The following is a 17,384-nucleotide window of genomic DNA, read 5'->3' as shown; positions in this document are numbered from 1 at the left end:
GGTCCACTAATAGTACTAACCTTTAACAGTTAATTTGACTCATTTTCATTAATTACTAGTTTCTATGTAACTGTTTTTGTATTGTTTTACTTTCTTTTTTTATTCAAGAAAATGTTTTTAATTTATTTATCTTATTTCATTAATTATTTATTAATTATTTTATAATTTTTTTAATTTAAGGACCTTATCTTCACCATACCTGGTTGTCCAAATTAGGCATAATAATGTGCTAATTCCACAACTGTATATATCGGTATCGGTTGATATCGGTATCGGTAAATAAGAGTTGGACAATAACGGAATATTGGATATTGGCAAAAAAGCCATTATCGGACATCCCTAATAATTTTTATTTTTATTTAATAAATTATTTTGATTATCATTATTCCTCAATTGTTTGTAAATGTTGCAATTTATAAATAAAGGTTTATTAAATAAAACATTTTTTAAAAAAAATTTAAAAAAAAAAAAACACTGCAAAGCGGGGGAAGCCACGAAGAAGAAGTTGTTCGCGTGGCATGACGGGATATGTTCCTCCTCCGCTGGAGGACTCAAAGCGGCGCCCCGGCTGGCTGCCTGCTCGCGGCGGAGAGGAAGATGGCCGCGGCTGAGGGGATTTTCAGGCCAGCGTCTGGAAGCAGCAGCAGGGCGTCTTTCGTCATGTTCGACTAGTGTCGCCGCCGCGGTTCCGTCGGTCCTAACGCGGGCCATGGGCTCCCAGACTCTCCAGATCCTCAGGCAGGGGGTTTGGGCTTCAATCACCGGCGGATGGTACTACGACCCCGACCAGAATACGTTCGTCAACGCGCTCCATCTTTACATCTGGCTCTTCTTGCTATGTTTCCCCTTCACGCTTTACATGGTGAGTGTCTTCTTCTTATCTCGCCATGTTGCTTTTTTATGGACAGGCTGTCCTTTATTATGTGGAGCGTCGACAATGTAATAATCAAACCACCCCGACACTGAATATTTCAGCAACCCAACACAGCATTGATATAAAATGAGTATTTAACTGGGCTAAATTGATCAAAATCATTTCCCGTTAAATTGTGCCGCCTTTTTGTATGTATGTTCCTCAAGTAAAGCCGAGCTAGTCTGTGTAACTAAGTTAATTCCCCTCAACCCTTTCATCCATCCTCCTTTTAGGGCCATCTTTTGGGGATGTTTAACGCTCATCTGTCACTTTTTAGACCTCGTCGCTTTGTTTACTTTCTCCACTTTTTACACGCAGTCACATTTCCACTTTTCAAAGTATATCATCTTTTGTTGTTTATCCATCCATCCATCTTCTTCCGCTTATCCGAGGTCGGGTCGCGGGGGCAGCAGCCTAAGTAGACTTCCCTCTCCCCAGCCAATTCGTCCAGCTCCGTCCGGGGGATCCCGAGGCATTCCCAGGCCAGCCGGGAGACATCAATCAATCAATCAATCAATCAATCAATGTTTACTTATATAGCCCTAAATCACGAGTGTCTCAAAGGGCTGCACAAGCCACAACTACATCCTCGGCTCAGATCCCACATTAGGGCAAGGAAAAACTCAACCCAATAGGACAATGAGAAACCTTGGAGGGGACTGCAGATGTGGGGACGCCTTCCCCTGGGCGACCGGTGCAATGGACGTCGAGTGGATCTAGCATAATATGGCGAGAGTCCAGTCCATAGTGGATCTAACATAATATTGTGAGAGTCCAGTCCATAGTGGATCTAACATAATAGTGAGAGTCCAGTCCATAGTGGATCTAACATAATAGTGAGAGTCCAGTCCATAGTGGATCTAACATAATAGTGAGAGTCCAGTCCATAGTGGATCTAACATAATAGTGAGAGTCCAGTCCATAGTGGATCTAACATACAGTAATAGTGAGAGTCCAGTCCATAGTGGATCTAACATAATAGTGAGAGTCCAGTCCATAGTGGATCTAGCATAATGTTGTGAGAGTCCAGTTCATAGTGGATCTAACATAATAGTGAGAGTCCAGTCCATAGTGGATCTAACATAATAGTGAGAGTCCAGTCCATAGTGGATCTAGCATAATATTGTGAGAGTCCAGTCCATAGTGGATCTAACATAATAGTGACAGTCCAGTCCATAGTGGATAGCATAATAGTGAGAGTCCAGTCTATAGTGGATCTAACATAATAGTGAGAGTCCAGTCCATAGTGGATGTAACATAATATTGTGAGAGTCCAGTCCATAGTTGATCTAACATAATAGTGAGAGTCCAGTCCATAGTTGATCTAACATAATAGTGAGAGTCCAGTCCATAGTGGATCTAACATAATAGTGAGAGTCCAGTCCATAGTGGATCTAGCATAATATTGTGAGAGTCCAGTCCATAGTGAATCTAACATAATAGTGAGAGTCCAGTCCATAGTGGGATCTAACATACAGTAATAGTGAGAGTCCAGTCCATAGTGGACGTAACATAATGGTGAGAGTCCAGTCCATAGTGGATCTAACATAATAGTGAAAGTCCAGTCCATAGTGGATCTAACATAATAGTGTTAGAGTTCAGTCCATAGCGGATCTAACATAATATTGTGAGAGTCCAGTCCGTAATGGATCTAGCATAATATTGTGAGAGTCCAGTCCGTAGTGGATCTAACATAATAGTGAGAGTCCAGTCCATAGTGGATCTAACATAATAGTGAGAGTCCAGTCCATAGTGGATCTAACATAATAGTGAGAGTCCAGTCCATAGTGGATCTAACATAATTGTGAGAGTCCAGTCCATAATGGATCTAACAAAATAGTGAGAGTCCAGTCCATAGTGGATCTAACATAATATTGTGAGATTCCAGTCCATAGTGGATCTAACATAATAGTGAGAGTCCAGTCCATAGTGGATCTAACATAATAGTGAGAGTCCAGTCCATAGTGGATCTAACATACAGTAATAGTGAGAGTCCAGTCCATAGTGGATCTAGCATAATGTTGTGAGAGTCCAGTCCATAGTGGATCTAACATAATAGTGAGAGTCCAGTCCATAGTGGATCTAACATAATAGTGAGAGTCCAGTCCATAGTGGATCTAGCATAATATTGTGAGAGTCCAGTCCATAGTGGATCTAACATAATAGTGACAGTCCAGTCCATAGTGGATCTAGCATAATAGTGAGAGTCCAGTCCATAGTGGATCTTACATAATAGTGAGAGTCCAGTCCATAGTGGATCTAGCATAATATTGTGAGAGTCCAGTCCACAGTGGATCTAGCATAATATTGTGAGATTCCAGTCCATAGTGGATGTAACATAATAGTGAGAGTCCAGTCCATAGTTGATCTAACATAATAGTGAGAGTTCAGTCCATAGTGGATCTAGCATAATATTGTGAGAGTCCAGTCCATAGTGAATCTAACATAATAGTGAGAGTCCAGTCCATAGTGGATCTAACATACAGTAATAGTGAGAGTCCAGTCCATAGTGGATGTAACATAATGGTGAGAGTCCAGTCCATAATGGATCTAACATAATAGTGAGAGTCCAGTCCATAGGGGATCTAGCATAATAGTGAGAGTCCAGTCCATAGTGGATCTTACATAATAGTGAGAGTCCAGTCCATAGTGGATCTAGCATCATATTGTGAGAGTCCAGTCCATAGTGGATCTAGCATAATATTGTGAGATTCCAGTCCATAGTGAATCTAACATAATAGTGAGAGTCCAGTCCATAGTTGATCTAACATAATAGTGAGAGTCCAGTCCATAGTGGATCTAACATAATAGTGAGAGTCCAGTCCATAGTGGATCTAGCATAATATTGTGAGAGTCCAGTCCATAGTGAATCTAACATAATAGTGAGAGTCCAGTCCATAGTGGATCTAACATACAGTAATAGTGAGAGTCCAGTCCATAGTGGATGTAACATAATGGTGAGAGTCCAGTCCATAGTGGATCTAACATAATAGTGAGAGTCCAGTCCATAGTGGATCTAGCATAATAGTGAGAGTCCAGTCCATAGTGGATCTTACATAATAGTGAGAGTCCAGTCCATAGTGGATCTAGCATAATATTGTGAGATTCCAGTCCATAGTGGATGTAACATAATAGTGAGAGTCCAGTCCATAGTTGATCTAACATAATAGTGAGAGTCCAGTCCATAGTGGATCTAACATAATAGTGAGAGTCCAGTCCATAGTGGATCTAGCATAATATTGTGAGAGTCCAGTCCATAGTGAATCTAACATAATAGTGAGAGTCCAGTCCATAGTGGATCTAACATACAGTAATAGTGAGAGTCCAGTCCATAGTGGATGTAACATAATGGTGAGAGTCCAGTCCATAGTGGATCTAACATAATAGTGAGAGTCCAGTCCATAGTGGATCTAGCATAATAGTGAGAGTCCAGTCCATAGTGGATCTTACATAATAGTGAGAGTCCAGTCCATAGTGGATCTAGCATAATAGTGAGAGTCCAGTCCATAGTGGATCTAGCATAATAGTGAGAGTCCAGTCCATAGTGGATCTAACATAATAGTGAGAGTCCAGTCCATAGTGGATCTAACATAATAGTGAGAGTCCAGTCCATAGTGGATCTAGCATAATATTGTGAGAGTCCAGTCCATAGTGGATCTAGCATAATAGTGAGAGTCCAGTCCATAGTGGATCTAACATAATAGTGAGAGTCCAGTCCATAGTGGATCTAACATAATAGTGAGAGTCCAGTCCATAGTGGATCTAGCATAATATTGTGAGAGTCCAGTCCATAGTGGATCTAACATAATAGTGACAGTCCAGTCCATAGTGGATCTAGCATAATAGTGAGAGTCCAGTCCATAGTGGATCTTACATAATAGTGAGAGTCCAGTCCATAGTGGATCTAGCATAATATTGTGAGAGTCCAGTCCACAGTGGATCTAGCATAATATTGTGAGATTCCAGTCCATAGTGGATGTAACATAATAGTGAGAGTCCAGTCCATAGTTGATCTAACATAATAGTGAGAGTCCAGTCCATAGTGGATCTAGCATAATATTGTGAGAGTCCAGTCCATAGTGAATCTAACATAATAGTGAGAGTCCAGTCCATAGTGGATCTAACATACAGTAATAGTGAGAGTCCAGTCCATAGTGGATGTAACATAATGGTGAGAGTCCAGTCCATAGTGGATCTAACATAATAGTGAGAGTCCAGTCCATAGTGGATCTAGCATAATAGTGAGAGTCCAGTCCATAGTGGATCTTACATAATAGTGAGAGTCCAGTCCATAGTGGATCTAGCATAATATAGTTAGAGTCCAGTCCATAGTGGATCTAGCATAATATTGTGAGATTCCAGTCCATAGTGGATGTAACATAATAGTGAGAGTCCAGTCCATAGTTGATCTAACATAATAGTGAGAGTCCAGTCCATAGTGGATCTAACATAATAGTGAGAGTCCAGTCCATAGTGGATCTAGCATAATATTGTGAGAGTCCAGTCCATAGTGAATCTAACATTATAGTGAGAGTCCAGTCCATAGTGGATCTAACATACAGTAATAGTGAGAGTCCAGTCCATAGTGGATCTAGCATAATATTGTGAGAGTCCAGTCCATAGTGAATCTAACATAATAGTGAGAGTCCAGTCCATAGTGGATCTAACATACAGTAATAGTGAGAGTCCAGTCCATAGTGGATGTAACATAATGGTGAGAGTCCAGTCCATAGTGGATCTAACATAATAGTGAGAGTCCAGTCCATAGTGGATCTAGCATAATATTGTGAGATTCCAGTCCATAGTGGATCTAACATAATAGTGAGAGTCCAGTCCATAGTGGGGCCAGCACGAGACCATCCCGAGCAGAGACAGGTCAGCAGCGCAGACGTCCCCAACCGATGCACAGACTAGCGGTCCACCCCGGGTCCCGACTTTGGACAGCAAGCGCTTCATCCGTGGCCACCGAACACATAGTCTTCCCAACATGTCCTGGGCCCGACGTGCCCGAAACACCTCCCTCGGGAGGTGTTCGGGTGGCATCCTGATCAAATGCCCTAACCACCTCATCTGGCTCCTCTCCATGTGGAGGAGCAGCGGCTTTACTTTGAGCTCCCCCCGGATGGCAGAGCTCCTCACCCTATCTCTAAGGGAGAGACCCGCCACCCGGCGGAGGAAACTCATTTCGGCCCGTGATCTTGTCCTTTTGGTCATAACCCAAAGCTCAAGACCATAGGTGAGGATGGGAACGTAGATCGAGCTGTAAATTGAGAGCTTTGCCTTCCGGCTCAGCTCCTTCTTCACCATAACAGATTGATACAGCGTCCGCATTACTGAAGACGCTGCACCAATAATAATAATAATACATTTTATTTGTATTGCACTTTACATTTGAACTAGGGTTGTACCGTATACCGGTATTAGCATAGTACCCCAATACTAATTAATCATATTCGGTACTATACCGCCTCTGAAAGGTACAGTAGCGTATCAAGTCAATACTACTATGATTACGTCGATATTTATTGGCGTCACGACATCTTCTTTCGTTTAAAAAAAATTTATATTATGTTCATAAACTCAGGAAATATGTCCCTGGACACATGAGGACTTTGAATATGATCAATGTTTGATCCTGTAACGACTTGGTATCGGATTGATACCCAAATTTGTAGTATCATCCAAAACTAATGTAAAGTATCCAAACAACAGAAAAATAAGTGATTATTACATTTTAACAGAAGTGTAGATAGAACATGTTAAAAGAGAAAGTAAGCAGAAATTAACAGTAAATGAACAAATCGTTTAATAATTCATTTTCTACCACTTGTCCTTAATAATTTTGACAAAATAATAGAATGGAAAATGACACAATATGTTACTGCATATGTCAGCAGACTAAATAAGGAGCCTTTGTTTGCTTACTTACTACAAAAATACAAGTTGTCTAGTATGTTCACTATTTTATTTAAGGACAAAATTGCAGTAAGAAACATATGTTTAAAGTACCCTAAGATTTTTTTTGTTAAAATAATGCAATTTTTTTGTGGTTCCCTTTATTTAGAAAAGTACCGAAAAGTATCAAACGAATTTTGGTACTGGTACCAAAATATTGGTATCGGGACGACACTAATTTGAACAATAATGCCAAAAATGTATTATTTGCACAGCTATGTTATTTATTTTACGTAAAAATAATATTTTTCTATTTTATTTATGTTATGTAATTCTGTGCTACTTTAAACAGTTTATTTTCTGTGCTGTAAATACCCATCTTGACTAACTGGGTTAATACAAGTCCCACTGACTGTTTACAGTACAGTTGTCATTCACTTCAATTTCACTGAATTTCGCTCAAAAATGAATATCTTTATGTTTATTGAAAATATATTGAGATATATATGAAATATCGAGTTTAAGTAAAAATATATCGAGATATACTTTTTCGTCCATATCGCCCAGCCCTATGTTGATGCTTGCATCATTTTTTTATGTCCAGGAAGAAGCTACACTGCGGAAACTGAAATCTAAGTAAGATTAAGTATCTCAAATAAGGGTGATATTTGCTTATTTTCTGTCTGATAATATAATTCTTCTCACTAAGCAGATTTTATGTTAGAGTGTTTTACTTGTTTTAAGGGTTTTGGTCCTAAATGATCTCAGTAAGATATTACAGGTTGTTGCTGAGATTTAATGACCTATATTGAGTAAAACATGCTTGAAACTAGGATATCAAGTGTTGCAAAGCTGTGTCATTAACACTCACAAGTATAAAACTGCTTTTTCAAAGTAATAATTTCTTATTTCAAGCATGAAATAAAAAAATCATGACTTTGACACAATTGTGTCTCATAATTAAAACAGATGACAGCCAAATGGACTTTGCTGTTTTATTTTCAATGAAACAATAGAAAATACGTTCTCATATAGTAGTACAGTTGGCACAGTACAGCAAACGGACAGTTAATATTTAAACATTTAACATGTGACATTTCTAACAATTTTAAACAGAAATAGTTCATGCACATTCAGATAAATTCTTCAAAATTACAATTAAAAAAATTTGGGCCCGGGTTCCGGGCCGTATATATGCGCACTAATTGACTGAAAGAGCACGCACTTGACTTGTTGTCGATGGAAAAATGCATTTTTAGACAATATGATTTGCCTGAGCGGCTAGGAGACCCCGAGAGTAACAAGTGGTTGCCTTGTTGCCTTTCCATAAAGAACAACAAATTAGTTTTTAGTATAAGTTTGCTGGTTTCAAGAAATGTAATGCCGAGCGCATATCATTATGTCAAGATAATGGCACTAGCATTTACTTAGTTTAAGAATATTTTTCAACATATTGAGCAAAAAGGTCTAATTTTTTTTTTCTACCAAGAAAAGTGCACTTGTTATTAGTGAGAATATACTTATTTTAAGGTATTTTTGGGTTCATTGAGGTTATCTAATTTTACTTGTTTTGGAAAGTCTTGACAAGCCACATTTTCTTGTTCTATTGGCAGATAATTTTGCTTAGTTCAAATAAAATACCCCTCATTTTTGTATTTTTTTTTTTCTTGTTTTTGAACACTGACTTTTTGCAGTGTAGGAAAAACCAGAAACCCAGAGAAACGAAGTGATAAGCATAATGAATGAGTTTCATAATATTTACACCTGTGGTTTTAGTCAGACCTCAAACCTCTGCTACTGCAAATAAATATTGGCTTCAAACACAACTACATAATTAAACACTTTTTTTTTCGATGCGCCAGCACTTGCATATTTCGCCAGAAACGATGTGTTCCTAACGGCCGTCTTCCTAATAAAAACGGGCAAAAGAAAATGAGAAGCAAGCAAAGCCGGAAATTGCGTGCGACGTGCATCTTGAAGGTAAACAAGCATTTGTCACTGCTGGCGAACGGCGAGGGTTGATGAAGTGGCGAGACTCTCGTATTTGCAATACTTGGCCATCGCACTAGATGCCAGAGCCAAGGCGGAGGGTTACGTAGGAGAGGGGGGGGACAGGACATTTACACATCTTCTTGGTTCTGGTCTTTTTAAAAAAAATGACAACCCATAAAAAGCATAACATCATTGGTTTCATACGTTGAACTATCTCCGCTGCTTACATTTCTATTAGTGCCCCCCCGGGCGTGACGTCCTCGAGTGTCAGTTTGCTGAGCCGTACTATATCGGGGCGATAGTGTTTGATATTATTTCAAGGCTGCTTCAGTTCTATTCTGAGAGCGGAAATCCAGCAGTCAGAGAGTGGCGTCCATGTTCGCTGTGCGACGTGGAGGAAGGCACGTTATTGGAGGACAGCACAGTTTGTGGTGGTGGTCGAGACACAGGTGCCAAAATTGATGACATGCTCGGCGGCCACAGCGCCAGGTGTGACGTGCAGTGGGGCCTCAATCTGAGAGCTTAATTGGTTCTATGATGGTACTATTACCTTAACAATTGCATCTTAAATTGTTGCTCATTGAAATGAATTGAAACTAATTGGATTGGTGCTTGACCCCTAAAACAAATGAGAAATGGATTATACCATAGCACTTTTCTACCCACGACCCATCAGGAGCAAGGGTGAAGTGTCTTGCCCAAGGACACAACACACATGACTAGGATGGCGGAAGCTGGGATCGAACCTGGAACCAGAGCTGGGCGATATGGAAGAAAAAGTGTATCTCGATATATCTTTACTAGAGATGTCCGATAATGGCTTTTTTTGCCGATATCAATTAATCAATCAATCAATCAATGTTTATTTATATAGCCCTAAATCACAAGTGTCTCAAAGGGCTGTACAAGCCACAACGACATCCTCGGTACAGAGCCCACATATCCGATATCCGATATTCCGATATTGTCCAACTCTTAATTACTGATACCGATATATACAGTCGTGGAATTAACACATTATTGTGCCTAATTTTGTTGTGATGCCCCACTGGATGCATTAAACAATGTAACAAGGTTTTCCAAAATAAATCAACTCAAGTTATGGAAAAAAATGGCAACATGGCACTGCCATATTTATTATTGAAGTCACAAAGTGCATAATTTTTTTTAACATGCCTAAAAAAAAAGCAGCTTGGAATTTGGGACATGCTCTCCCTGAGAGAGCATGAGGAGGTTGGGGTAGGGGGTAGCTGGGGGTGTGTATTGTAGCGTCCCGGAAGAGTTAGTGCTGCAAGGGGTTCTGGGTATTTGTTCTGTTGTGCTTATGTTGTGTTACGGTGCGGATGTTCTCCCGAAATGTGTTTGTCATTCTTGTTTGGTGTGGGTTGACAGTGTGGCGCATATTTGTAACAGTGTTAAAGTTGTTTATACGGTCACCCTCAGTGTGACCTGTATGGCTGTTGACCAATTATGCCTTGCATTCACTTGTGTGTGTGTGTGAAAAGCCGTAGATAATATGTGATTGGGCCGGCACGCAAAGGCAGTGCCTTTAAGGTTTATTGGCGCTCCGTACTTCTCCCTACGTCCGTGTACACAGCTGCGTTTTAAAAAGTCATAAATTTTACTTTTTGAAACCGATACCGATAATTTTGAAACCGATACCGATAATTTCCGATATTACATTTTAAAGTATTTATCGGGCGATAATATCGGACATCTCTAATTTTTACTTAAACTCGATATTCGAAATATATATCGATGTATTTTTGGGTGAAAGTATACATATAAAGATATTCATTTTTGAGCGATATTCAGTGAAATTGAGGTGAATGACAACTGTACTGGAAACAGTCAGTAGCACTTTTATTAACCCAGTTAGTCAAGATGGGTATTTACAGCACAGGAAATAAACAAAACCGTAACACTACATAACATAAATAAAATAGAAAAATATTCTTTCTACGTAAAAAAACTAACATAGCTGTGCAAATAATACAAAATGTATCAAACTCAGATTTAAAAAAAAAACTTTTGCAGGCAGGCACTTTTGTGAGTTCCCTTCCTGGTTCGATGACCCGCCCTATCTTGCCTCTGATTGATCTGTCCCTAACCAATCGTGACTCATTATAGTAAACAAGCAACCAATCATGGATGTTCTTATACGTGCAAGCACGTCTTGGAAGGAGGAAGGGGAGGAGGGGAACACAACAAATAAGCGGCGTTTGGTCATTTTAACATGAAATACCGTTGTTTTTATTGTGTGAAGTCCAGATTTTGTCTCATTATTTAGCTGTATATGTCCCTTTTGTTCAGCAATGTTTGCCAGCGATTATAAGACAACAACTGAGCTTTTAGTTTCTCTTATGAAAATCGACAATGAAAACACGGTGTATTGGACCAACAATCACAATATTTATTATTAGGACTTAACATGACTGTTCTGTCCTCACTATATGTGTTGATGTTATACAGCTAGGCAGACAGCTAACAAATAATCCAAGACGTCTAATAAAGTTCCAAAGCAGATGAATCCATTTAGGCTCTTTATTGTTGTTGATCTTGCATTGTCTTTTCCTATCTTTACTTTTGTCTTGCAACTGAACTGACATCGTCAACCCGGAAGTGCCCAAACTAATGAAGCGTAGTATTTTCCTATCGCCACAAGGTGTCAGTAAGAGTCTATAATCAAATGGGCATAACAATGAGGTTTGTTTATTGGCACAAGCAGGTCGTCGTAGTTCTATTTAGGCATAGCAACCACAAAAGAACACAAACTAATGCGATCTCTTATCCTTTTTTTATGTTTAGGTCTGCTCTCAAACGCTAACTATATAACTGAGAATAAACTTGATTTCATCACAGAATGTTTCTCAAACAAATCAAATGTTGAAACAAACATTTTACAAAGTGATCGCTGCAGACACGACCGTGGTCCGATTGTAATTCACAAAATGAGAAAGGAGATTATTTTTAAGAGCCATTTCCTTTGACACACTTTTGTTTTTTCCCTGACTTTATTACCTTTATGAATCACTTCTTTCGGGACTCTATGAAAGCCTGTTCCTATCTCTCTATTTGAGCAACTGGAGCACCCAAGATCACTCTCACTTGTTTTAATGCTACACTCATGCTTGTTGACCATTGTATGAATTAAGCCGCAAAGAAGAAAAACGGATGTAACATGCAACTTTAAAAAAATTGAGCACATATGAAAATAGCGCGATTATAGTAACCATGATCACTTTGGTCACAATAACCGTGTTAAGGAATTTCTATACCATGACAACCCTAATTGTGGCTTAATACTTGTTTCTAATCACAGGCTTTGCCGTCCACCATGGTGATCGTGGGAATCTACTGCGGCGTGATCGCCGCCATGTTCCTGCTGCTCAAGACGGTCAACTACCGACTCCACCACGCCCTGGACGAGGGCGAGGTGGTGGAGCTCCAGGCCAAAAAGTCGCAGGATGGCAGAGGCGGTGCCGAGGTGCCAAACAACGGCAATGGAGGCGGTGGAACCCGTCACCAGGACAGCAGCGGCCCAGGGTAGGTTGGCCCTATGGTCTGTTATGCATTTTTTATAGGTGATGTTGATTTATTTTTCAGGTCATTTATATAGGTAATAAAAAAGAAGAGGACTCAAAATTGAACCCAGTGGTCTTCCACATTTTGATAGTTTTTTGTAGGGCTGGGCGATATACACAATAGTATATCTCCATATATTTTTACTTAGACTGGATATTCGATATATATCTCGATATATTTTCCAGTGAAAGTATACGTTTTTGAGCGAAATTCACTTGAAATTGAAGTGAATGACAACTGTACTGTAAACACTTTTATTAACCCAGTTAGTCAAGATGGGTGTTAACAGCACAGAAAAGAGCCTGTTTAAGTAGCACAGAATTACATAACATAAATAAAATAGAAAAATATTTTTTCTACATAAAATAAAAGTAACATAGCTGTGCAAATAATACAAAATGTATCCAGCCCAGATAGAAAATAAATTTGCAGGCAGGCACTTTAAAGGCCTACTGAAAGCCACTACTACCGACCACGCAGTCTGATAGTTTATACATCAATGATGAAATCTTAACATTGCAACACATGCCAATACGGCCGGGTTAACTTATAAAGTGCAATTTTAAATTTCCCGCTAAACTTCCGGTTGAAAATGTCTATGTATGATGACGTATACGCGTGGCGTCAATCGTTGAAACGGGAAGTATGCGGACACATTGAATCCTATACAAAAAACTCTGTTTTCATCTCAAAATTCCACAGTATTCTGGACATCTGTGTTGGTGAATCTTTTGCAATTTGTTTAATGAACAATGAAGACTGCAAAGAAGAAAGTTGTAGGTGGGATCAGTGTATTAGCGGCGGACTACAGCATCACAACCAGGAGGACTGAGAGATGCATAGCAGACGCGCTATCCGCCAAACTCACCTTAACTTCCTCCGTCTCCGGGCCGCCAACCGCATCTGTGATCGGGTGAAGTCCTTCGTCGCACCGTCAATCGCTGGAACGCAGGTGAGCACGGGTGTTAATGAGCAGATGAGGGCTGGCTGGCGTAGGTGGATAGCTAATGTTTTTAGCATAGCTGTGAGGTCCGGTTGCTAAGTTAGCTTCAATGGCGTCGTTAGCAATAGCATCGTTCACCTTCGCCAGGCTGGAAAGCATTAACCGTGTAGTTACAGGTCCATGGTTTAATAGTATTGTTGATTTTCTATCTATCCTTCCAGTCAAGGGTTTATTTCTTTTGTTTCTATATGCAGTTAAGCACGATGCTATCACGTTAGCTCCGTAGCTAATGTGTTTCGCCGATGTTTTGTTGTGGAGATAAAAGTCACTGTGAATGTCCATTTCGCGTTCTCGACTCTCATTTTCAAGAGGATATAGTATCCTAGGTGGTTTAAAATACAAATCCGTGATCCACAATAGAAAAAGGAGATAGTGTGGAATCCAATGAGCCAGCTTGTACCTAATTTACGGTCAGAGCGAAAAAAGATGCGTCCTGCGCTGCATTCTAGTCCTTCACTCTAACGTTCCTCATCCACGAATCTTTCATCCTCGCTCAAATTAATGGGGTAATCGTCGCTTTCTCGGTCCGAATCGCTCTAGCTGCATTGAAAACAATGGGGAAATGTGAGGAGCCTTTCAACTGTTGACGTCACGCTACTTCCGGTACAGGCAAGGCTTTTTTTAATCAGCGACCAAAAGTTGCAACTTTATCGTCGATGTTCTCTACTAAATCCTTTCAGCAAAAATATGGCAATATCGCGAAATGATCAAGTATGACACATAGAATGGATCTGCTATCCCCGTTTAAATAAAAAAAAATCATTTCAGTAGGTCTTTAATTCCCAGTCGACGATGTAATGGACTGTCACACATGTACGGTTCTGGTCAGCGCCAAGTAAGTGACTTGACTTAATTGTGCGGCTATGATCTTCCTCACTTCGGCATACATTTTTAGCAGCATTTTTCGTGCAAAATATACCCGGCTTGGCAACTGGAGAACAGTTTTGATTTGGGCTTACATGGTAAACAACTCAAATTAATGTTTTATCCAGACGCATACATTTGTCCAAAAGTGGCCAAGTAGGCGCATTGTGGGTTTCCTGGACGTCGTCTACGTCGCTAAAAGAAAAATCTAAACAAGAGAATCCCTCTGCCACCTTCTACTAGTTTTTTTAATACATAAATCACCCGCTTGAAAATTCCCTCTTCTCTTCTACGACTCTCTCGTCGTCATTTGGGATGTCTGTTGTGATTTCCCTTCCTGGTTCCATGACCCGCCCTATCTTGCCTCTGATTGGCCTGTCCCTAATGTTTTGCCTTAATCTCAACTAGAGATGTCCGATAATATCGGACTGCCGATATTATCGGCCGATAAATGCTTTAAAATGTAATATCGGAAATTATCGGTATCTGTTTCAAAAAGTACAATTTATGACTTTTTAAAACGCCGCTGTGTACACGGACGTAGGGAGAAGTACAGAGCGCCAATAAACCTTAAAGGCACTGACATAATATCTACGGCTTTTCACACACACAAGTGAATGCAAGCATACTTGGTCAACAGCCATGCAGGTCACACTGAGGGTGACCGTGTAAACAACTTTAACACTGTTACAAATATGCGCCACACTGTGAACCCACACCAAACAAGAATGACAAACACATTTCGGGAGAACATCCGCACCGTAACACAACACAAACACAACAGAACAAATACCCAGAACCCCTTGCAGCACTAACTCTTCCGGGACGCTACAATATACACCCCTGCTACCCCCCCCTCCCCCGTTCCCCCTCCACACCTCAACCCCGCCCCCCCAACCTCGCCCACCTCAACCTCCTCATGCTCTCTCAGGGAGAGCATGTCCCAAATTCCAAGCTGCTGTTTTGAGGCATGTTTAAAAAAATAATGCATTTTGTGACTTCAATAATAAATATGGCAGTGTCATTTTGGTATTTTTTTCCATAACTTGTGTTGATTTATTTTGGAAAACCTTGTTAAAGCGGGGCATCACAACAAAATGAGGCATAATAATGTGTTAATTCCACAACTGTATATATCGGTATCGGTTGATATCGGAATCTGTAATTAAGAGTTGGACAATATCGGAATATCGGATATCGGCAAAAAAGCCATTATCGGACATCTCTAATCTCAACCAATCGTGAGTCATCATTGTAAACAACCAACCAATCATGGATGTTCTTATACGTGCAAGTACGTCTTGAAAAGAGGAAGGGGAGGGGTTTAGTAGCCCATGAGAGAGAGTGGGGAGCGGGGGAGAATCAAGGAACACAACAAATAAGCGGTGTTTGGTCATTTTAGTGTGAAATAAATTATATCGATATTACAATATTTTATTAATTCATATCTTGTTTAAAAATATATCGATACATCTTACAAACTGGATTAGGGCTGCAACTACCGGTAACGATTAATTTGATAATCGATTAATCTGTCGATTATTATTACTTTGATTAATCGATTGATAATCGGATAAAAGAGGCAAACTACATTTCTATCCTTTCCAGTATTTTATTGAAAAAAAACAGCATACTGGCACCATACTTATTTTGATTATTGTTTCTCAGCTGTTTGTAAATGTTGCAGTTCATAAATAAAGGTTTATTAAAAAAAAAAAAAAATTTAAATTAAAAAAATAAAAAATTTGCCTATGCGCATAGCATAGATCCAACGAATCGATGACTAAATTAATCGCCAACTATTTTAATAATTGATTTTAATCGATTTAGGCAAGGCAAGGCAACTTTATTTGTATAGCGCCTATTCATACACAAGGCAGACTCAAAGTGCTTCACAGACAACAAAGTGAAATGAAAGAAAATAAAAGCAAAATTAAAATGCAGACAATAAAAATAAAAATAAATATAAATTTAATCGATTAGTTGTTGCAGCCCTAAACTCGATATATCGCCCAGCCCTAGTTTTATGTTTAGATTTCCTGCTGCTAATTTGCACCTATTGCTCTCTCTCTCAGATAGATAGCTTCTGAACCAACGGAGGGCAACGCCCCTGACACCATAATGCTCAAGTTTGCCCAACAAAATGTCAAAGTTAATGGTATCAAATGCTTTTGACAAGTCAAGGAAGACACCAACTCCTCACTTGCCTTTATCAATAGCATCATTGACTTTTTTGGTGAGATCTAAAATTGCCATACAGGTTGTGCTCTGTTTTCTAAAACCAAAATGACATGGAGTTCTGACACATTTGTGGTGGGTTTTTTTCCCCAATTTTTACTGGTAGTATTTTGTATTTTGACATCAAAAAGCAACTACTCTTAACCGAGGTGTTGTGGAATAGTGTCATTCAATTCCATCATGGGTTAGGAATGAGGTATTTCAAGCCGGGGTGACCCACGGGTGTTGTATAAACGTCCACGCAGTCACATTTCAGGGAAGAAATGCTTCAGACCAGCTTCCTTGGGTTCTTAAATTGAGTTCCCGAAAAGGCCACGGTCAGTAAGAAACAATAGTGCATTCCTTACACGGACAATGGAGGCTTGAATGAAATATCTCCGGGGCCATTGGTACTGCTCGCTGGCTCCATTCCAGCGCTCAAGACCACAATCCGTTTCTGACTGACTCGGCGACCAGAAGTCCAGCCAGGACTCACTCTCGCCGTGAACAGGATTTGTGGCACAGAAGGATGGCGCTTTCGGGAATGATTACCAGACTTGATTTTTTTTCTTGGATAATTATTTGGATAGCATGCAGAGGAAAACACTGATATACTGTATTTGACCACAGGGTGCTTTATCAACCAGTCTGTTGCAAACTAAGGCTTGGGAGATAAAACGATATTATAAGTATCGTGATAGACACGTAAGATCTTTTTTCATATATAAGGGCGCATTAAAGTAGTCATATTATTTATTTATTTATTTTTCCCAAATTGAAAACACTTCCTTGTGGTCTACATAACATGTAATGGTGGTTTCTTTGGTCAAAATGTTGCATAGATGATGTTTTACAGATCATCTTCAAGCCGCTTTTTGACAGTCGCTTCCGAATGCGCCGTTTGTGGGCTGTCTT

General features: G+C 39.8%; 1 protein-coding gene across 3 annotated transcripts in view; it reads left to right on the top strand.

Annotated features, from left to right (window-relative positions):
- The first annotated feature begins 525 nt into the window (after positions 1–525).
- The window catches only part of pcnx1 (pecanex 1), a 116,867-nt gene continuing 100,008 nt past the window's right edge, over positions 526–17,384 (top strand). For all 3 annotated transcript variants that reach the window (XM_062041258.1, XM_062041257.1, XM_062041256.1), the window contains exons 1-2: positions 526–862; positions 12,123–12,346. In XM_062041258.1, coding sequence (XP_061897242.1) covers positions 710–862; positions 12,123–12,346 — 377 coding nt within the window. In that variant the 5' untranslated portion in view covers positions 526–709. The remainder of the gene's footprint in view (positions 863–12,122; positions 12,347–17,384) is intronic.

Source organism: Entelurus aequoreus, linkage group LG03 (assembly GCF_033978785.1).
Source record: "Entelurus aequoreus isolate RoL-2023_Sb linkage group LG03, RoL_Eaeq_v1.1, whole genome shotgun sequence".
NCBI lineage: Eukaryota > Metazoa > Chordata > Actinopteri > Syngnathiformes > Syngnathidae > Entelurus > Entelurus aequoreus.
This window is presented reverse-complemented; position numbering and strand designations above follow the sequence as displayed.